Source organism: Lepisosteus platostomus, chromosome 18 (genome assembly GCF_059453375.1).
Source record: "Lepisosteus platostomus isolate fLepPlt1 chromosome 18, fLepPlt1.hap1, whole genome shotgun sequence".
Lineage (NCBI taxonomy): Eukaryota > Metazoa > Chordata > Actinopteri > Semionotiformes > Lepisosteidae > Lepisosteus > Lepisosteus platostomus.
This window is the reverse complement of record NC_142628.1, coordinates 9,082,569-9,105,579: the sequence shown is the minus strand read 5'-3', so window position 1 is coordinate 9,105,579 and position 23,011 is coordinate 9,082,569. Positions and strand designations below refer to the sequence as shown.

The 23,011-nt window shown below is 36.7% G+C and overlaps 2 protein-coding genes across 2 annotated transcripts; both read left to right on the top strand.

The window, feature by feature from the left end:
• The first annotated feature begins 491 nt into the window (after positions 1-491).
• Positions 492-9,765, top strand: LOC148645607 (uncharacterized). Its single transcript, XM_088612122.1, has 13 exons — positions 492-706; positions 1,134-1,330; positions 1,457-1,594; positions 1,839-1,977; positions 3,434-3,698; positions 4,776-4,917; positions 5,167-5,325; positions 6,610-6,668; positions 6,998-7,173; positions 7,319-7,719; positions 8,382-8,478; positions 8,753-8,942; positions 9,264-9,765. The coding sequence occupies exons 1-13, from the start codon at positions 587-589 to the stop codon at positions 9,404-9,406; spliced, it is 2,226 nt and encodes a 741-aa protein (XP_088468248.1). The 5' UTR covers positions 492-586; the 3' UTR covers positions 9,407-9,765.
• Positions 9,766-13,422: 3,657 nt separating this feature from the next.
• LOC148645606 (uncharacterized) lies at positions 13,423-21,809 on the top strand. The gene is made up of 13 exons (XM_088612121.1): positions 13,423-13,581; positions 14,157-14,353; positions 14,469-14,606; positions 14,754-14,892; positions 15,510-16,131; positions 16,570-16,711; positions 17,266-17,424; positions 17,614-17,672; positions 18,001-18,176; positions 18,384-18,784; positions 19,472-19,568; positions 20,056-20,245; positions 20,763-21,809. The coding sequence occupies exons 1-13, from the start codon at positions 13,462-13,464 to the stop codon at positions 20,903-20,905; spliced, it is 2,583 nt and encodes an 860-aa protein (XP_088468247.1). The 5' UTR covers positions 13,423-13,461; the 3' UTR covers positions 20,906-21,809.
• The last annotated feature ends 1,202 nt before the right edge of the window (positions 21,810-23,011 follow it).

The window sequence follows — 23,011 nt, the reverse complement described above, 5'->3', positions numbered from 1 at the left end:
GAATACATATCATTTCTTGGTATCACTACTGTAGATCACTATTTAGCCACTGCAAGGTGACCCTTTTCAGGAAGACCGCCTGAGCATGCATTACCTTTTCTTAGTAAAAATAATTAATATATATCCTACACATTCCAGAAAGAAAGCATGAAGAGTAATTTCACTTGCTGTGCTCCAATAAGACAGCTGTAATGCATGGCTCATCTTAAAGTCACACCTGAAGGTCCCTGCCTTAGTGGTCTCTCTCTATGTCATTTGTTTAGGACATGACATTATCTTAGCTTTAAGACTAACTTTAATGTCTTGCCACTCATGCTTAAAAGTTAGATGGGTTAAAGTGGTCTTTGTAAGCAGTGTTACATACTGTAGCATGTATTTAAACTTGGGCTAAGATGGTCCTTATCGGAAAGGAACTATTTGTAAATAAATCCTATGGATTAATTTCCTCATTCCAAAGGGTGGCACTTATTTTTCCTTTCTTTTGTGTTCATTCAAAGATGGCTTCACTGGTGTGTGTTTCTGTGTCTATATGAGGCAACTCTCCCCTTGTCCTTGCATTTCTGTGCACCAGTGATATTCAGAAACCATGTCTCTGATTGCACTGGTGGTCTGCCTGAGCCTGGGCTCCAGTGCCTTTGCCTCCCATTTGCAAGGTGGGATCATGACCTTCAGTCCCAAAGGAAGAAACCCAGATGGGACTTTCAGGGTAAGAGTTGTGTTTTCAATATCACACTCTATGCATGCAGTAGAATAGCTTTTTATAAGGATCATGGGTGATTTTTATTAATATTCCATCTTTACTCAATACTCTTGCAAACAGAATGCCAGTCAGACAGCAATTATGGTTTGTATAAGAACACCATTTTATCATATTTTAATTGTATTATTACTAGCAGAGTATAGCATAATACTGTACTTCATTCAAAAGTGGGAAGGAAAAGAAAATCCACATCTTGGAAGCCTACATTCCAGTTAGACATGGGTTGTTATTACCCAACCTGTTTTTCTTTTGTATTGCATAAAACAATATGAATATTATAATGTAACAATTGTTGATCACATTTACTTAACACATTAAACAGAAAACATTTAAATGAAGGTGTGAATGATACTCACTGAACACTGCATTGCAGGTAGATTTTCGGTACAAAGAATCCTTTAGAACTGGCTGCCATCAGGAATTTTACTGGCCATGCCGTAGTGGGAACTGTGGACAAAACACCCATTTTCAATATGGGAAAATAGATGATGATCCATTAGGAGGTGGCTGGTGTCAGGCAGAGGGAGTCATGACCAGAAGCATTGCCAGCGACAAACCTTTTGAATTGAGGTAAGGTAGCTTTCTCAATTTTAAAAATGACAGAGTAGTATGATGCTATATAATAGGATGAACTATCACATTTTTCAGTTTCACTGACATAATTCTTTTATGCATTTGTTTGTATCAATATTACAGTGAGTCAAGCTGTTGCTGGAGCTCTGATTCATACAGTGCTCTCTCTTGGCAACTTTTGACATATGTCGATCTAGGAACAAGATCGGACACCAGACAACCAAACAGGTCTCCTGTAACTACCCTTCCACCAATAATCCGGTATGGCAATATGGATTTTTAAATGATGTGTTTAAATATTGCACTTCACAGAAAAAACTATATAATGTGCATATCTTGATTTAGAGACAAACATTCCTATACTAGGCATAATAAGCTTTCAGCCAAATCAATCTTCAAATGATATTACAGATTATAAATGATGGCATGCACTAGTGCATCTACTTCTGGAAATGCTGCTTAATATTTTTTTAAAACACCTGCAATCTTATTTTGTGTTTTCAAGAGTACCCCAAAACTGTCCAATAACATACAGATTACTGGCACATGACCCAGATGGAGATCGTGTCAGATGCAGATATGGATTTAAGGAAAACTTCGAATGCTATAACTGCAGCCAACATGTAGATTTCCACTTTGATGAGGTAAGTGTCATGGAGAAAAATGATAAATAATGTCTAGTATTTTAATTTGCTAGCCTCACGCAGTTGTGAGCTGCTTAGGTTTAAAGTTGAGTATGTGAACATTTATTTTGTTTTCTGTCTTAAAATAATTGAATATTCTTTGATTTATTTCCTTTCTTCAGCACATGGTTTCATTAGCATACAGTATACTGTATAGAGTGCAGTGTAGCTTTGTGTTCCTAATTAAAAGTAAAACAGATTTATTCTTTAACAGTACCATAGTGCTGAAAAGTAATACTGTATATCCTCCAGTTACAAACTATAATATCAAAGATTGTTTAAAGAACATTCCAAGGATATTTGGGGAATCTAACAAAAGATACAATTACTGTATTCTTCATTTACAAATATATAATTACATATGATATAAAGTATGAAGGGTAATAATAATAATAATAATAATAATAATAATAATAATAATAATTGCTTACACTTATATAGCGCTTTTCTGGACACACCACTCAAAGCGCTTTACAGGTAATGGGGACTCCCCTCCACCACCACCTGGATGATGCGACGGCAGCCATAGTGCGCCAGAACGCTCACCACACATCAGCTGTCAGTGGGGAGGAGAGCAGAGCAATGTAGCCAATTCATAGAGAGGGATTATTAGGAGGCCATGATTGGTAAGGGCCAATTTGGAAATTTGGCCAGGACACCGGGGTTACACCCCTACTCTTTTCGAGAAGCACCCTGGGATTTTTTAATGACCACAGAGAGTCAGGACCTCGGTTTTACGTCTCATCCGAAGGACGGCGCCTGTTTACAGTATAGTGTCCCCCTCACTATACTGGGGCATTAGGACCCACATGGACCGCAGGGTGAGCGCCCCCTGCTGGCCCCACTAACACCTCTTCCAGCAGCAACCTTAGTTTTTCCCAGGAGGTCTCCCATCCAGGTACTGACCAGGCTTGGAGTTGCAGGGTGATATGGCTGCTTTTATCTTCTGATATGGTAAAATGTGATAAATTAGTAGGGTCAATAAGAACAATTGAATGGAGTCATGCACACTGACAAAATATCCTAAAAAGTGCATAAAATGAATCTGATGGGTAAGTCGGTAAGTTTTTTTTAATTATTTCTTTTGTTCTAATTTTATGAACAGTAGCATGCAGGTAGAATCAGTGGCAACCGAAGATTATTGGAATTTTGTTTGTAACCTCTGTATGAATTCGTTTCCATTTAGCATTTATCAATTCTGAATTTATAGAAACATGCATATTAATGTTTTTTTGTTTTTGCTGCGGACAAGACGATCTGTCTTACTTTCCCCATGTTGTAAAGTTAATTCTGAAATGCTGTACAATGGATACTTGTTATGTTATTTTGCTGCCCTGTCAATGTTTTGGGGGCTATTCTTGTGATTCTTTGGAAACTGTAAATTTATAAGTAAGCACACATTTTTTCTCCCTTACAGAATACGTGTGCCATTACATATGTTCGCTCATTGACGAGGGTTCATATCTTTGAGATTGTTATGGAAGATTTTCCAAGACAGTACATCAGTGTTACCTACAGGGATAACACATCATCAGTCCGATCCCCGTTGCCACTGTCCCGGCGCCGCCGCGCTGTCGCAACACCTTCACTTACGGATTACCAAACCATTTCCACTACTAAGTACCCACCTACCAGTTCTACGTCTCCCTTGAGCAAAATCCCTTTGCAATTTATTATTCAAGGTATGAATTTAAAATATGTGTAATCTCGCTAACCCCTTCCTATACAAATAAGGGAAAGATATATAGTGGAATCATGCTGTTGTATTCTTTGTTTCTTAAGGATTTGACAGGCCTTTATAATCAGCCGATCAAATACTTTACTTAATTATAAAAACGATGTAATGCCTCTCTTATAATTGTGACGTACCAGAGAACAGAAACGGGCAATTCAGGCAATTCTCAGACAAATGAAAGCCATTTTAGTATTTGTTACCACACTGTACATTGCATTTTATCTTCTGATCTTTGATTAATTGCTATGTGGGGTCCTGTTTGCAAAGTAGTGCATTAAAGATCTTGTTAATTGATACACTCATTGATGGCTTTATAATTTATTTTTCAAAATAAGTTGTACTTCCTCAAGAAACAGTGACCAAGGAAAAGAGCTTTAAATTTGAAGCACAACAATCAGGTGTCCGTACACTTCAAAACCTCAGCATAATGTTTGAACTCCTTAATCAACAAGTACACACTCAACATCGCTAGCCTTTGGGTTCCTGTAGATGCAGGAAGACTCCCCAAAGCTGGACTTTTGAGCTTGAACATCCATATAAGTTAAGGGTGCTAGTGCTCTAAATATTGTCTCATTGCATGTTTGGTCTTTAGGATGTAAACATCTACTGAAATCATTGGCAGGGAGAACATTAGGACATAATTTTGCTGCTGAGTCAATTCATTGACTCAAAAATGGTCATTTGTGGTATTTGTACATTTTATCTGAGCAATCTGAAATGCTTGCACATTTCAGTTTTGAACAATACCATGACAATCACCTGACTTAATATAATCTCTTATGCTGTCATGACAAAAGTAATGCAAATACATACCTTGTGTGAAATGCATAAAAGCAGTTTTTCTTCTGGTTGTACTGCATATATTGGCAACAATTCAACCACAAATGTAAGTTGTGTGTTTTTCACATGAATGTGTTTTTTAAGTCTAGGCACAGAGCAAACATTTTTTGTTTTTTTTTCAGTTTTCAAAATACTGAAATTAAACTCAATGTAACTATCTTGCTTTCCCATTGCTGTGTTTCAGTTGATAACGATGTGCCTTCCTGCACATTTGGAGATTACAGACCCAAGCTCCTGCCTCCCACCCCAGCCCACGGTGCCTTTCTGAATGCTACAGTGGATCATGTATTTGAAATCAGCGTTAGAGCACAAGCATTCTACTCCGTGTAAGGCATTAAATCACATTTTTCAGAAAACAGTAGTAAAAATTCATTTCAAATGAAAAAAAAACAACATAAAAACACAATCAGCTCATAATCTGATCTAACAGGAACTTTAATAAATGTTCTTTACCACAGTTATTGACATAATATTGGTTGCCCTACTACTCTAAATTAAATAAAATACCACCAAAACTAAATGCATTGCATACTTTTACTATGTATTTAAGATCTTTGCAATTTTCTCCTATAAAGGATTTATGACATCAAGATTAGTGGACCTCTGAATATCACAAAGTCATTCCAATATGATGACATCAACAAAACTGGACAAGCGTTCATACGATGGACACCAAATGTGAATGACTTAGATGAGCATGTTCCTATTTGTTTTATAGCAGAGACCAGAGATGGGTGAGTATGAAATTACCAGTCTAATCTTACAGGGGAAACCTTTCAGGATATTGCTAAGAGCATGCTGTCACTATATGCTGTCATTTGCCTTATCACTGTGCTGGGAGGGAGGACCACCTAAGCAGACTTCTAATTTCTGTTTTTGCACATATAAATTCAAAATCAGCAAATAAGTAGTTAAGCAACCCAAGACATGTCATATGTGTTACTATCTGAGCCACAGATCCCTGCATTTGACATTCTGTTAAATTTAGCTACTTATCTCAATCAACAAACTTCTATTGGAACAGCAACTGTCACTATCCTTCCTCCTTTTTACATACTTTACTATACTGCCACTTCATTGCAGGAAACATATTTGGGATAGTTTTGTTTATATAGGGAAAAATACATCAGTTACAAACAAGAGCTCCCACATTGAATTGGGACAACAGTGCCCCTCTATCGAAGTCTTCAGTTAAAAATGAAATATACTTCTTTGTGACAGACGTAAGCACCTATTTAGTGAACCATAACGACTCTAAATAGTGTCTTTTTGGCAAAATCCAAAGAAGACAAGTTTGAGATTCATTACTACTGATTTGTTATTGGTTTATATATTGGCTGATTATAACTGCTTGGACTGTCATGGGTAAATATCAACCTGGTCCAGACGCTGAATACTAGGAGCCAGTTTAAGGGCTTATGTCTTTCCTCCAATAAATATCCTGTAGATATTAGATATTTAAAGTTAATCACATTAAAGTTTAAAAATGTAAATTAAAATTAATACTGTGTATCCCTGCTTATTCAAACTCGTTAGCATATGAACTTTCCCTTAAATACTTTGTTATTCTCCAGTAACAGGAATTCTTTGCAAAAAGTGGTGAAGCAGGTGGAAGCACAACACAGCAATCACTTATCTGTTGTATCTTATCAGACTTTGTATGTTAAAATTAAATGTGCCTGGCAAGCTGTTAGTTGTAATGTGCCAAGATGTTAGGATTAGCAACACAAATGTATGCTGTTTACTACAGTATATTCTTATTTCTCATCCATGTCATTAACCACTATTACACAGGTATTTGTACAGTAGAATAAAGTTTTTACAAAAAGAGCGATTTTCTGTTGTATACAGGTCTGTGTTCCCTAGTAGCCATTACAGTGTCCAAGGTAACAGATGTATAATATAAGACATATAACACCAGACAGGATGTATAAGACAGTTTGGGATCTCTAATTTATGAGAGGTCTGATGTCACATGCATGGACTTCTGTTGATTTTTTCTGAATTACTCTTTTCAGGTATCAGTCAGAAGTGAGATGTGTTGTGGTAATTGTTGGAAGAAATTATATCCGCAGTGGTAAATATACAACTTAAAATTATAATTATTATTACATAAGGACTTTAACACCGAACATTACCTCCAACACTCCACAGAACATTTTTATTACAACATTTTGTTTATGCTCTTTTCTATCTTAATGTATGATCATTTTGATTTAAAACAATTTGATTTAGGAAATGTAAAACAATGTTAAATAACTGTGAGTAACAGCTGTGTAAAATTTAAAATATCATAAATGGCAGCATGCTTGACTATAGCAAGTTCATCTCTAATTTTAAAAATAACAATTTCAGCACATATATAAATATTTTAAAATTATTTTCTTTCCAATTTAAATCAAACAGGTGAAGCTGAAATTGAATGCACTGAGAACACCATGAGAATTGCTGTGCTCAAGTCTTCAGTCAGAGGAATTCATGAAAGCCATCTGCGTCTCAATGACCCCTCATGTACGCTGACATCCAACGGCACTCATGTAGTTGCAATAATGTCACTTCACTCCTGTGGAACACAGCTTGAGGTGATGAGTGTTTCTGATTCTTTTTCCACATTGTCTTTAAGTTGAACTGAGAAGTTGAGATTTAAATATTTTCTTTCAGTTAGCTATGGACATGTGACCAGGGGAATTTTGAACTGAATTATTTTCTTTTTTATGACTCTTGCAGGAAGATCACAAATTTCTTATTTTCAAAAATGAGATTACATCATTTGATAACCTAAATGACATCATAACCAGGAAGCATCTGGTAGAGATTGGATTCTCTTGCTCCTACCCCAAGACGGGTAACGTGTCTTTCGAGTTCAAAGCACGCAGGATTCCCTACGTGTTCACGGAGTCTGGCTTCGGCAGGTTCACCTATCAGTTTGAGTTCTTCAGCTCCAATCTGTACAACAGAATGATCGACTCCAGGTCTTACCCAGTGACAGCGGAGCTGCGGGACATGCTTTATATGGACATTGTGGCGACATCATCTCTTCCCAACACCCAGCTGTTTGTGGAGTCTTGCAGAGCAACTCCTCATGACGACCCCAATGACCCCGTATTCTACGACATCATCAGAAATGGGTAAGTAAAATAAAATTGGAGGATGAGAGGAACTGTGAGGAAAGACATCTGCCATCTTTCTTGTGTGAAACATTGCAGAAGTGTAGGGGAGAGGGTCTCAGTCTCAATGACATCATCAGGACCGGGTAACAAAAGAGATTGTCAGAAATCACTGTCACTGTCTTGGTGTATGGTGTAATATAAAGTACCTTTACCTTTGTTCTTATTCAGAAAGAAACCTTTGTGGGTTGGTGATTTAAAACAAAACAAAACACATTACAGCAGATACTCAAAACCTTCCAGAAAAGAGAAGGAGGGCTAATCAGTCTAACTGTGGAGCAAGAAAAAGCACACTGCCGCTAGTTTCCCACTAGCAAAATGTCACCCAGTTGATTTCTTTCCAAAAGATGAATTTCTGCTAACAAACACAACCAAGTGCGAATTCATAGAGTCCCAAAATCCACCTAACCTAATCCACCTGGTTGGTTCTCATATAGTACATTTCTACTATACTTTTTATAATTGTTACTTTGTGTAATTTGGAAGCATTCGTAGCACCCATCATATAATACACAAGGATTTTATAAACATAGTAGCCTCAAATGAAAACACTTTTATGCTCTAAAAATGGTTGAATGTGACCTCCCTCCAATTTTGAAAGTAATAGTAGCTTTGTTTTCTAGATGCCTTCTGGACAATACACTTCAGGTCTTTCCAAGCAACAGGACAGAGTACAGGTTTGGAATGGAAGCTTTTGCCTTCATCGGCCAGTATGAAGAGGTCAGAAAGACTCATGAAGATCTCATGAACTTTGTTTTTATAATACCATAATCATAAGTTCTCGTCTAAAGTCAGAATTTTAAGATGAAGTTAATCTTCTATTAGTCTATATTCTATTGTTTCTTTAATCCAAAAGATAGGATTTAAAAGTACATTATTCAGTTTACAGCAATATATTTTTGTCTTTATGTTTAAAAAATGTTTTCAATAATGTTTAAAAGTTAAGTAATTTTCACTGTTGTTCAGTGCCGTCTGTGCCCTTGTGTGATTTAAGGTTTACATCAGCTGCATGGTCATCTTGTGCCAGGCTGGCAACCCCTACACCAGGTGTGCCCAGGGATGTACCAATGGCACTTCCATCTATGATGGGCATCACCTTCAAAAAAGAGATTTGGTTTCACAGACTGCAAGACACTACATTTCCCAGGGACCTGTTCGTCTAGCCAGGAGCTCAGGAAGTGCAGGTAAATTTGTATAAAGACTTTAAGAGCTTCGGTTATAATTGAGTAGTGTTAAGAGTGAGTCGATCTTGTCTTTTTGATGCATAATGCATAATCAAAGATCGAGATATACTAGGAGAATTCACAGTATACCTGTGAAATATACCACAGTGGAAAAGCAAAATATCCGGTGCAAAATATAATGAGTGCAAATATGTGAAAGATCTATCAGAGAGTCCCAACTGTTGTAACAATGAAAATATTTCCTTTTGAGATGTAGTTTTGAAAATGTAGCTTTGATAAATAATTAATTTCATCAAACCAATTCTTACCCGTTTTTTTCAGTATCCCACGTGAATCTGAGCCCCAACATAGTTTTTGTTGCTGGGACTCTCCTGGCTGCCATTGGCCTTCTGTGTGGAGTGGTCATCTATAAAGCCAAGATCTCAAAGGTCCAATACAAAGCTCTTCCGACTGCAGACCTCTGACCTGCTAATCCGCAAAGTGACACTGCTAAATGTGGTGGAAAGTGTTGAACAAATTCTTCAAGTGAAATCCTGTGAAACAATTATAATATACAGTACTTCAGTAAAATCATAGAATAACAGGTAAAAGGGAATTAACTGTCAAGCTTAACTAAGTAGATGTCTAAATCATGACAAAGCTATAATTATAAGAAAAGCAATTCTTTTCCTCAGAGCTTTGTAAAACTCGTGTACATCTTTTATTCTTTTTAACGTGATTGAACTTTTATTATTTTTAATGTGATTTTTAATGTGATTGGACAAAAATGAAAATAAAATGATAACACTATATGTAACATGTTAATAAAAACTTGAGCATAAAAGTGTGTTCTGACTTGTTATACCACTTCTCACACGAAAGAAAGAATGCAATGGTGAACTGTGTCAAGTTAGCCCTCGAGGCTACATGTTGATTTTTCCAAGACTTGCATTAGTTGGAGCTAAAACTACAGTATGTGTACTCAAGGGTGATTTAAAAGGTGTTGTTGAATAACTTCCCAAAGGCAACAGAAATATGTTTTTGCAGTTAATTGCAATCCATTACAGGATACAGTATATCAGTCCTGTCTCCGAAGGCTCACATATTTACTGTTTTTTTTTTGTTCCAGCTTTGTTCTCAGTTGCATTAACCCAGATAACAAGTTGACTAGAATATTTTTCCCTATTAGAAAATAGTATATTGTAACTGTGCAAGAGTTAAAAGACAATCTCTAACATGCTTAAGAGGTGAATTCAAATGAATCATATTAGTGTGAATAAAGGTTCAGTTTCACAACTGAGAACTCAGTAAGAAAATAATTCAGGTGGGTAGCTGGATCAGTATGCGTAGTCTGCAAAGGAACAAGTAATAGGTTTATTCCATGCTGAAAATTGAAGAGAGAAAACACAATTTTTGGTCTGTGGAGCCTTCTTCGGGTGTCAGCCTAAAGGTCCAGCATGGAATAAACCTGTTACTTGTTCCTTTGTAACAAAATAAGTTAGTTACCATAGAAAGTCAAGGCTCTTAAGGAAAATTATCCAGTGAGGCAATACAAGAAAAGCTACTAAAGTCCATGTTTTAACATTATAAATAGTTGGTACAATATAAAAAAAAGACATGTAACAAGTGAAATTGAAGACATGCTGTTCTTTTTTTTTGCTACTCAGTATGTTTCCTGTCTCAGTCTTACCTAATTTAAGGAAATGCTAAACAGGTGCATTAGAAGAATACAATGAGGAAATCAGTCAGAAGAATGATCAAGGTACAGTATGTTATGGACAGACAAAACACAAACCACAAAATAAAAGTACAGACCTCACCTGACAAGTGTAAGCACATGTGTTTTCATTTTTTTGTTTTTCAACATTAAATTTAATTTCAATTTACATTACAATTATGTAGTACCTTTTATTTGGTATTGCAGAAATAGTCCTCGCATTATAGAAATTTGTCTTCTTTACTTTCTTTCACTGCAGGTCTTGGAGGTCTTGGAAGCACTCCCTCTCATATTTCTTGAAAGGCAGTGGAGTCACAGCTTGGAGGTCTTGCTTGAAACCTGGAATCACTTCCACTCCTTGTTAGGATGACTCAGTGTTCTACAATGTCTGGAAAGATATAAATGATTAAAAGAAACTAAAAAATATAATGGCCACATCCCAATTCTATCAGCGCAATGGCTCCCAAAAAGAAAGTTTTGAAAGGTGGCATCTGTTCCTCCGTATTGAAATCAAATATTATAACAACACCTGCCTTTGCCATTCTGAACCTGGTGTGAGTTTTTCTCATATTTGTCATTTTTTGAATCAGTTGGTTTACTGCCTCTGGGAAAGAAGACCTTAAAAGCTTTTTTATAACACTTGATTCAAGCCACTGTCTTGGCAGACTCAGCAATAATGTTATAATATTAATTTGCAAGTGCCAGGCATGATACCTGCCAGTTTTGATGTGGATTCACTACAGAGTGTTCAACTGAGATCAGTTTAGATGTTTATAATTCAATAACATAAAAGAGTAATGGTGATCAGAACACCATTTTGATTCACACAGTAATATAATTTTATAATGTTGGGACAGCCTTTTCTCTAGGACAATACCTGTCATATTTGGACTTAACATGCTAAATACCTAAACCCTTGTTTAACAATGTACAGCATTTTGAAAACAGAATGCTGGTCAGAAAGCTGTCTTGGTCTGCACAGATGCAGCATTCAGCGTGTATTTTATTTGTATAAGATTGACAGCAGCTAGAAACATAATAATAATTGCTTACACTTATATAGCACTTTTCTGGACACTCCACTCAAAGCGCTTTACAGGTAATGGGGACTCCCCTCCACCACCACCAATATGCAGCATCCACCTAGAATTTCCCATTGAGGGAGGAGAGCAGAGAGTAATGAAGCCAATTCATAGATGGGGATTATTAGGAGGCCATGATTGGTTAGGGCCAATGGGAAATTTGGCCAGGACGCTGGGGTTTACACCCCTTCTCTTTTCGAGAGATTTTTAATGACCACAGAGAGTCAGGACCTCGGTTTTACATCTCATCCGAAGGACGGCACCTGTTTACAGTATAGTGTCCCCATCACTATACTGGGGCATTAGGACCCACGTGGACCACAGGGTGAGTGCCCCCTGCTGGCCCCACTAACACTTCTTCCAGCAGCAACCTTAGTTTTTCCCAGGAGGTCTCCCATCCAGGTACTGACCAGGCTCACATCTGCTTAGTTTCAGTGGGTTGCCAGTTGTGAGTTGCAGGGTGATATGGCTGCTATATGGAAACATGATAGGTTTCTAATTAATTAGCCGAGCCATTTTTCAACATGAGCAAATCTAAAGCAGTTCTGTGCAATCTTTTTAGGTGGCAAAGGAACACATAATGGGTTTATTCCATGCTGAAAAGAGGAGAGAGAATACACAAAGTTTCGTCTGTGGAGCCTTCTTCAGGTGTCAACCTGAAAGTGCCACACCTGACAAAGGCTCCACAGTCAAAACGTTGTGTTTTTTGCTCTCTCCTCTTTTCAGCATGGAATAAACCTATTACTTATTTAGTTCACCTATTCCTTTGCAGACTACGCATGCTGACGCAGCTACCCACCTGAGCTATCTTTTTAGGTTTCCATGTTTGTGTAAAAAATAAATAAAACACAAATGTATGCTTTGTTAGTGCAGCCTTTGTTGTTCCTGTTCTTAGTGTTATAAAACCCAGGTGCCCGAGTCTGTCAGGATAACACTTGGAAGCCAATTAAGCTAAACAAATTAGTGGGTTTACTTCAAATGAACGGTACCAGTGCTTACTATATGTGTGTCAAATTAGCTTTTCATTTTATGATGAAACACATTCAATGCCATTTTAATAAATGATATGAAATAAAGTTTAGTACATTTTTTAGTAACAATAGCATCTCTGATCTTACATTTGGTCGTTTTTCATACTAGAAATATTTCATTTAACATTATTAAAATCATTGATTATGAAACACTTGTGATCAATAATAAACTAGAATAATTAAATAACTTAATTGTTTAATGCCAGTCAGCACTTTTGTAATTGGTAATTTTACACATCAGATCAGGGCAGGGCCTTTCTTCAAAATTGGTGTTGTAGACTTATGGGTCATTAGTACTTGGGTTGCTGTCATTAACAGTAGCAAATGCTCAGATACACTGGGTGTGTTTGTGCATTCCAGTCCTAGCCCTAATCTCTAGCCTACCTCATCAATACACACTGCAGAACATAGCAATAGTTGACTAGCCAACAATAATAACATAAACCCAACAAACGTTTTTTTTTTTTATGTGGCATCTTTCTGACACCTTTTTTAACTCTTGCTACATAACAACTTTGACATAAATTAAGCAAGAACTCATCAATTGTTTGCTGTATATCATGTTTGATTAACTTCCTCATTTTTCCTTTTTAACTCCTATTGTGTTAGTGACAGGTGACTTCACTGGTATTTGTTTCCATCGTCTATATAAGACACTGTCCCTGTCTTTGCATTTCTGTTCACTGCAGTGAAATAACTACAGTGTTACAATGTCTGCCTTTGCACTGGTGGTCTGCCTGAGCCTGGGCTCCAGTGCCTTTGCCTCCCATTTGCAAGGTGGGATCATGACCTTCAGTCCCAAAGGAAGAAACCCAGACGGGACTTTCAGGGTAAGAGTTGTGTTTTCAATATTGGACTGTATAGTGGTTATTGAAAATACTTTTATAGTGGAAAATATCTAATATTTTAATTGCATTTCTTCATCCTGTTTAATCTGTACTTAATGCTCAACTGACTTGCACAATGTGTTCTTTCCATTCCATTTTGGCAGGAAGAAAAACCAAAAAGATAAATTACTCCTAATTAAAATACACTGTAATAGTGCTGACCACAGCAATGTCTGATTCTTGTGAACTAAAGAAAACACTGAGTCAATCATGATCTAAAGATGTAAAATTGTTTTTGCAAGTACCTGTTTTACTGGTCTGAATAAAGCTATTTTAAAAATGCAAAAGGAATTGTGTGTTTATATGGATATATGACAAATCATTTCAGAAATAAGTAAAGGGAAAAAAATCCTTATTATTATAATAGGCTTTCACTACTGGGAAGTGTTAATACAAGATGGACACAAAAAAAGTGCTGATCCTGTCTCTTGTTTTTGAATTTTATGAAACCATAATAAATATCTTGATGTGGTAATTATAACTCAAATTATTAACAAATTAGCAAAACTGAATTACAGGTAGACATTCGGTACAAAGAATCCTTTAGAACTGGCTGCCATCAGGAATTTTACTGGCCATGCCGTAGTGGGAACTGTGGACAAAACACCCATTTTCAATATGGGAAAATAGATGACGACCCATTAGGAGCTGGCTGGTGTCAGGCAGAGGGAGTCATGACCAGAAGCATTGCCAGTGACAAACCTTTTGAACTGAGGTAAGGAAGTTTTCTCAGTTTTACAAGTGACATAGTAATGTAATAGGCTGAATGCATTTTTTCAGTTACAAAAAAAATATTTCTTTTTTTGCATTTGTTTGTTTCAATATTACAGTGAGTCAAGCTGTTGCTGGATCTATGATTCATACGATACTCCCTCTTGGCAACTTTTGACATATGTTGATCTGGGAACAAGATCGGACACCAGACAACCAAACAGGTCTCCAGTAACTACCCTTCCACCAGTAATCAGGTATGGCAATATAGATTGTTTATATATTGTACTCCTGTGTCTTGAGAAGCATTTTGAGATTAGAGATAAATCATGCCTTGTACTAATGCATTGTATGAAATATAACTTGCTTTAAAATTACCTGCTGTCTTATTTTGTGTTTATCAGAGTCCCCCGAAACTGTCCAATAACATACAGATTACTGGCACATGACCCAGATGGAGATCATGTCAGATGCAGATATGGATTGAGGTCAAACTCGGAATGCTATTCCTGCAACACACATCCAGATTTCAGCCTTGATGAAGTAAGGTTAAAAGAACCATAGAGTAATGAATCATGACATACACATACAGCAAAGGGTTCTAGAAACAACATATACTTCGGGAATAAACAAAAAGCTCTACATACCACTTAACAGACTCCCCCAAAGAGCACGACTTCATGACTTCACAAAACAGACAAAGGGTGAAATTAAAAAATCATTTACCTTTGTTTTAATTAAAATATTGCTCAACATCCCTGTTTCTATACTGTATTAATGAAGAACTTAAAATTTTAAATTCAGATTTTAAAACTTTAGATTTATGAATCAGCTCGATAAGCTTATTTGTATGTTTAATTTTCTTATTCTAATTTAGAAATTATCTGATAGTATCCACTAACAACAAATGCTTTTGCAATTGCTTATATAATAAATTATATTGCAATAATATTTTTTTTCATATTAAAGCGCTTATTTAACTCAGCTTTCATGCAAAAGTCCCAGCTGTCTGTAATATTTTCAATATACTGAATTAGTATATATTTACCATATATGCATATTTTTATCATGTAAATCCATGGGTCAAAAACAGGTTAATTTTTCCAGTGTTTTGAACTTGCTGTATATGTGTATGTAACCACAGTTTCTGCTTTTTCCAGAATACATGTACCTTATCGTACCACTACTCATTAAAGACGAATCATCTGTTTGAAATCGTGCTGGAGGATTTTCCAAGGCAGTATGTTAGTTTAACGTACACAGATGGCACATCGTCCGGCAGATCGCCCTTGGTCCCACACCGTTCTATCCGTTCTATCGGGGGAGGTTCTACGTCACCCTCTCTGCCTCCCACAGCAGCCTCAAACTGGGGGTGGTGGTTTCCATTGACAACACCTGAACCTACTACGACCACTGAACCTACTACCACAGCAGCCTCAAACTGGTGGTGGTGGTTTCCATTGACAACACCTGAACCTACTACGACCACTGAACCTACTACCACAGCAGCCTCAAACTGGTGGTGGTGGTTTCCATTGACAACACCTGAACCTACTACGACCACTGAACCTACTACCACAGCAGCCTCAAACTGGTGGTGGTGGTTTTCAGCAACAACACAAGCACCTACTACTACCCCTGAACCTACTACCACAGCAGCCTCAAACTGGTGGTGGTGGCCTACAACAACCACACCATCCCCAACTACTACAACCACACCATACTCCCGTTCCCTTCTCAGTCCGCCCCTGAGTAAGATTCCTTTACAATTTGTTGTTCAAGGTATGTATTTCCAAACCCTTTCCTTAAATTAGAACAAATAAATTAGAATTAAGACAAATAGTCCATTATTTTCTATGGAAATATTTCATGTAGGGTAGTGGGTTCATTCTCTTTTTTTTTTTACTTCAGTCTGAATGCAAGGAGAAACAAAACTTCATACTTGGCCAATGACAATGACGGGGGGGACCTGTAGTCATCTGCCATTGTGTTAATTGAAACACAACAAAAATCTCTGACAAGAATTTGTTGTTGTCAGACATACAGACGTGTTCTTTATTCTGTAATCACGGTATACTTATCTTCAGCGTAAGGGGTCAATACACAACTCTTTTGTTTTGAAAAATATTGCAATTGTTTTTTTAGCTCAATGTATTTTCATTTAGATCTAACTTTGAAGTTGAGGTTAATTTTAGATTTCTTGTTTTCCGTTGATTTCAGTTGATAACGATGTGCCTTCCTGCACATTTGGAGATTACAGACCCAAGCTCCTGTCTCCCACCCCAGCCCACGGTGCCTTTCTGAATGCCTCCGTGGATCATGAGTTTGAAATCAGCATTAGAGCACAAGCAAACTACACAACGTAAGACATTATGTCTATTTTGTTTATGAAACAGGAAGGCAGTTCAAATTTGCGAAACAATACCCTTGAGTTGTCTCACGCCCCAGCACCTCTGCTCTGTTAAGTACTAAATGCCCTTTAACCTTTACAGAGCTTGGGGTATGTCAAAAGGGAAAAGGATTGAGGCTCAGTGGAACCTACAGTATTTGCTCATCCTCATTCCCACTGTTGGTAGAGAAGCCAGTGATTTGAACCACTATGTAAGAATCAATTGGCAGTTCTAGATTGCAATTGTCAATTGTAGATATTTGTGTTCATCAACACCACAGGATATAAATCTTTTAACTAAGCAAACTGAGAGACTCGTTCGTGATTCTTTTGTCACCCCATAAAATCAATTATTCCAAATCATGGTTTCTGTGGCTGTTCAGAACAGCTTGCAAACAATGTGGAATTTAAAAGGGGACTGTAATAGCAACTTTTGAACATTTATGAATGTCTGTTAGGATTCTTAAAATAAAAAAATAAATAAATATCAAAGCTCTTTATTTACATATTTATTTAATCTTCCAAAGGATATATGACATCAAGATCAGTGGGCCTCTGAATATAACAAAGTCATTCCAATATGACCAAAGATCCAGAATCGGACAAGCATTCATAAGATGGACTCCAACTGAAAATGACTTAAATGATCATGTGCCCATTTGTTTTACTGCAGAGACCACAGATGGGTGAGTAAGAGATTAACTATCACTACACACAGTACATACGTTTGCCATGTTATTATTATTATTGATGTTATTATTATATTTTATTATTATTCAACATAAACAGTTATTGAAGGTAATTTAAAAAGTGCTAAGGTTAATGTTAATTTTAAATGCTAATTTTAAATTCATTTCATTAACTGATCTCTTTAGATACCAGTCTGAACTGAGATGTGTTGTTGTCTTTGTTGGAAGAAATCATATAAGCGCTGGTGAGTACTGTTATTGGAGAAAGCAAAAGGATTTGTGGCAATACATATAGTACCATAGCCGAAGTGAGGGCATACTTTCAAGTGGTACTTTTAAATTTCTTTTCTTTTATGTCAGAAAAAATGGTTGTATATATTAATGTTAAAATACATCGTATTGTAAATATCACACTAACAAAAAATAGTTCAAGCCACACAGCTTAAGGTATTTGCAATTATTTTTTTATTCAATGTGTTTGATGGAAGATAAGGAATATCTTGTTTTCCAAAGTGAAATTACATCATTTGATACTGCACGGTGGTGTTTACAAATAAAATTTGCATTGAACAGGTGAAGCTGACATTGAATGCACTGAGAACACCATGAAAATTGCTGTGCTCAAGTCTTCAGTCAGAGGAATTCATGAAAGCCATTTACGTCTCAATGACCCCTCATGTACACTGACTTCCAACGGCACTCATGTAGTTGCAATAATGTCACTTCACTCCTGTGGAACACAGCTTGAGGTAATTACTGTTTCTGATTTTTTTTCCCAAATACAGTGTCTCTCAGTTAGCCTAAAAAAAGTATAATTTTGAAACTGAATATAAATTATTTCACATCATCTAAAATGTTTCCAACTTTGATTGCAGCACCTTTATTTCAAGCACCTTATTGCTTAAGGTTTCAGAAACGTTTGAGCCTAATTATTTTTTTATTCATTATATTTGCAGGAAGATCCCGAATATCTTATTTTCAAAAATGAGATTACATCATTTGATAACCTAAACGACATCATAACCAGGAAGCATCTGGTAGAGATTGGATTCTCTTGCTCCTACCCCAAGATGGGTAACGTGTCTTTCGAGTTCAAAGCGCACAAGATTCCCTACGTGTTCACGGAGTCTGGCTTCGGCAGGTTCACCTATCAGTTTGAGCTCTTCAGCTCCGATCTGTACAACAGAATGATCGACTCCAGGTCTTACCCAGTGACAGTCGAACTGCAGCAGATGATTTACATGGACATTGTGGCGACATCATCTCTTCCCAACACCCAGCTGTTTGTGGAGTCTTGCAGAGCGACTCCTCATGACGACCCCAATGACCCCGTATTCTATGACATCATCAGAAATGGGTAAGAAAATAAAATTGGAGGTTGAGAGGAACTGTTAGGAAAGACGTCTGCAATCTTTCCTGTGTGAAACATTGCAGAAGTGTAGAGGAGAGGGTCTCAGGGATGTTCCTGGGAGCCCCATGCCTTTCTGTTGCTTCGCTCTAGCCGAGTCCTTAATCACGGGCTTCTAGATTCACATTTTTATGTTGAGCCTTCTTTAAATTGGAGGTCATGGTTCTTCCCAAACAGAATAGTTGCTCTCTTCAGATAAGGGGTAAGCAGCTGCTCTTGGAGGTCGAGTTTAATTGCCTCAGGAAGTTGAAAGGGCTGGTAGAGTGGAGCACGAGAACATCAGCAGAATAGCTCTGCATCGGCTGTGTTGCCAGTCCATTGTTGTGAAGCAAGAGCTGAGCTCTATGTCAAAACTCTCGAGTTACTGGATAATCATACAGTACATTCCTCACCTATGCATAGCTGGGGAAGGGTCCAATCGTTGAACCAACACCTGTGTGAGCAGATTCTGTAATGGAGCAATTCGTAAATTTCATTTAAAAAAATTCTGCTGCCATTTTGTTTTATTATATGGTCAGAGGCTGGTTAAGCAAATCACATCTTGTTTCTCCTTTTCATTTATTTGTAGATTGTGTGGTATAAAAAACATAATTGTGATTAATCTAATATAAAAACATATTTGCTTTGTATTTTTAGGTGTGTTCAAGATAACACAGTTCAGGTCTTCCCGAGTAACCAGACAGAGTACAGGTTTGGAATGGAAGCTTTTGCCTTCATTGGCCAATTTGAAGAGGTAAGAAAGACAATCACATTTATAGCACAACAGTATATTGAATTGAACCTACAGTGTTGTAGATCATTGGTTGATAACTATTTTCAGAATAAAGCAGTGAAATATACAGATTGAGATGAAAAGATCTTACCTTGATGCCAATGTAATTTAAAAAGCTAATGGAAGACAAGAAAAATAATGACTATTAAGCTTCCAAAAATCTTTTGAATGAAAACAGATGTTACCATATCTAAAAATTTCTTCCCGCTGTATATTGTTAATGTACGTTTAAGTGATTTTCATACTTACAGTAATTATACAATGAAAGACAATGAAAAAGAGGTTAAGTAAAATACAATACATTTTCATAAGTCAAAAATACCTCTTAAAGAAAAAAGCACACGATGTAAATGCACCTTTTGTAACTTTTTTCGACTGAGTTTTTCCAGGTATTCTTTTTGATATTTCACTGTTGTTCAGTGCCGTCTGTGCCCTTGTGTGATTTAAGGTTTACATCAGCTGCACAGTCATCTTGTGCCAGGCTGGCAACCCCTACACCAGGTGTGCCCAGGGCTGTACCAATGGCAATTCCAGTTCTCAAGGGCATCACCTTCACAGGAGAGCAGTGGCCTCACAGACTGCCAGACACTACATTTCCCAGGGGCCTGTGCGCCTAACCCGGAGCGCTGGCAGTGCAGGTAACTTTGGATAAGAACTAAAAGAATCAGTTAAAAAGTCGCTTCAGCGAGAACTTCATTATTTTGTTTTAAAAAAAAGTGCAACACATGGGTTGAAAGTATGGTTAGATTCAACCTCACAGTATTCATTCAACTACTGTACAAACAAAATCTTGTGAGGTAATTTTTTGGTTTGAAATATACTGACAATAAAGATCTGGAGGTGTTGCAGCTTTTCCTGTAAAGGCTGTTTCCCATTCTGCATTGACAAAAGCTTACAGTATGTATAATGTATAGGTGTGTCTAATTCTGTGTCTGGAGAGCCAGTTTATCTACAGGATTTCTGTGTTTCTTTAAAGCACCAGCATGGGACAAGTTCTTGAGACCAGTAATAAGCTGATCTGCTAATAATGCAGCTAATGATTAATGATTAATAATCATTAAGAGCTGAACTGGAATAAAGTTGCAACAAGACCAGGACTGCATATTCCTGACATAAGATTCAAATTTAAAGCACCATTTATCCCCCTTTTTGCAGCCTCCAGTTTGAACCTGAACCTGAATGTTGTGTTCATCATGGGGACTCTCCTGATTGCCCTTGTCCTTGTGTGTGGAACAGTTGTCTACAAAGCCAGGGTGTCAAGGGTCAGATATGAAGTCCTGCCCACATCCGACTTCTAATGTTCTTTTAAAGTTCTGAACAGCAGTCTGAGACACAATCGACATGTAGTAAAAGCTACATGCAGCTTTCTTATATTGAAAACATACTTTAGTTTAATCATACAATAATTGATCAAAGGCAATTTACTGTCAATCTTAAAATAGGGAAAATTATACTTGGTGGTTTCATATTAACATAATTGCTGTACTGTACATAGATGCATTTCTATTTCCTCATCGGTTTAAGTGTCCTATAGAATGCTCTGAATAGATTTTGAGAAATGGGTTGTTTTTGAAGACTATCATTAGTGTTCTCAATTTGCTTCTTAGCGTGACAGTATTTCCCACACCAGGAAGTAGTTTACTGGTATTTCTGAACAATAAATATTAATCCCTAAATACAATGAATGTCTTAAATTAAGGTCCCTATATAAAATACAATTCCCATGAGAATGTGTTTTAAGATGTTGCTCTTTTTGGACTTATTAGATTCTTTTGAGAATGATAATATTGTATTTAAAGCCTATATGCTTTATCTAGTATAATGGAGAGCCCCTGAAGAGTTGTAGTTTTAATCATTCTAAGCACATATTGTTTTGCAGTTTGCATGTGAGTCTTAATAGTTCCAATGCAGTATAAAGTGATTTTTTAAAATATTTTTATTGCATGTTTTGATCCCACACGTGGCACAGATGGCGGTTTGTTTTATTGTTTTACGTACTGATTTTGAAGTTTCTGTAGCACATACGCCAATGATTTTTCTTCAGATTTATTACTGAGAGCTAAAACACATAAGAAAAAGTGATATAAGCTTAATGACTTTTTTATTTCTCACTCCTTTATATGGACTGTGTTTCTGGAGTTACTATACTTTATTTGTGATTAATTGAATTAATAAAATGTTAAATAAAATCTTCTTCTTCCATTTGTTCTCCTTGCTAGATGTTTTTATTGCAAACACTTCATGTGTCATATTAAGATAAGATAAGATCACTTTATTAGACATATACAATTTCTTGTGTTAGGAATTTGTCTTTTTCGCATACCCCGGCTTGCTCTCCATGAGACACACAAACAGAAAGAAGCTGGTGGTCAGAGCCCAGGGTCAGCCAATGTACTGTGCCCCTGGAGCAGTTGGGTTAAGGGCCTTGCTCAGGAGCCCAATGGAGTAGGATTCCTCTGCTGGCCAAGTGATTTGAACCGGCAACCTTCCAGCCACAGGTGCAGATCCTTAGCCACAGAGCCACCGCTCCGCTCCCCCTATTGTCATACTTTTTACAAAGACTTTGCATTAACACAGAATGAGCACGGTAAGGTAACTTCAGATAAATGCTGGCTTTTTTAGATTGGATATTCTCAATTTTCCTTTTCCCCACAGCCCTGAGGTACATGTTGTCCAGAGGGAAAATAGATATGTGTACTTACAGTAGTCCTACTTGGCACCACAAGTTTCCCATATGGGCTCCAGCTTGTGTGAACTCCTCTCCCAGATAATTTACTTCCCAATACTGAATGAGTGGTAATGCAATTGTTGGAACCTCCAAACAAAGTAATGCTGCTATCAATACTTTCTTATTTCTAAAGAATGTCTTGAATTGCTTTTCTGATCGTCTTCAAAAAGAAAAGAACATGGTGAAGAGAAAAATAAACCTCATAAAATATGACTGCATAAAGCAGAATTTAGGGCTGAAACTCAGGATGCTCCATAGCTTTAGCAACCAAGTAAGTGCTAGCTGAGTTTAATCACTACAGACAGTTAACATAATTAGAGTAGAACCACACGTTTAAAGTTCTATAGTGAAAATGTGTTAACAAAACATATTGTTTTATTATGTATAGATGTTTTAAAAATCTAAACTTTTCTACACATCCCCCAGTGTTAACTTGTTTTGATTGTCTAATATAGTGATTATATTTTTGCCTATTGTATGTTTTACTGTCTCATGAATACAAAATTGATCACCTTTCTGATCATATTTCTATAATATTTTAATATTCTATTCTATATTACTTCTGATCATATTTTATAATATTTATATTATGCAAATCGAATTGCATAATTGTAGATATAAGGGTGTTTTATGTATATTATAATATTTGGTTATGTTCTGAAGTATACAAATATGA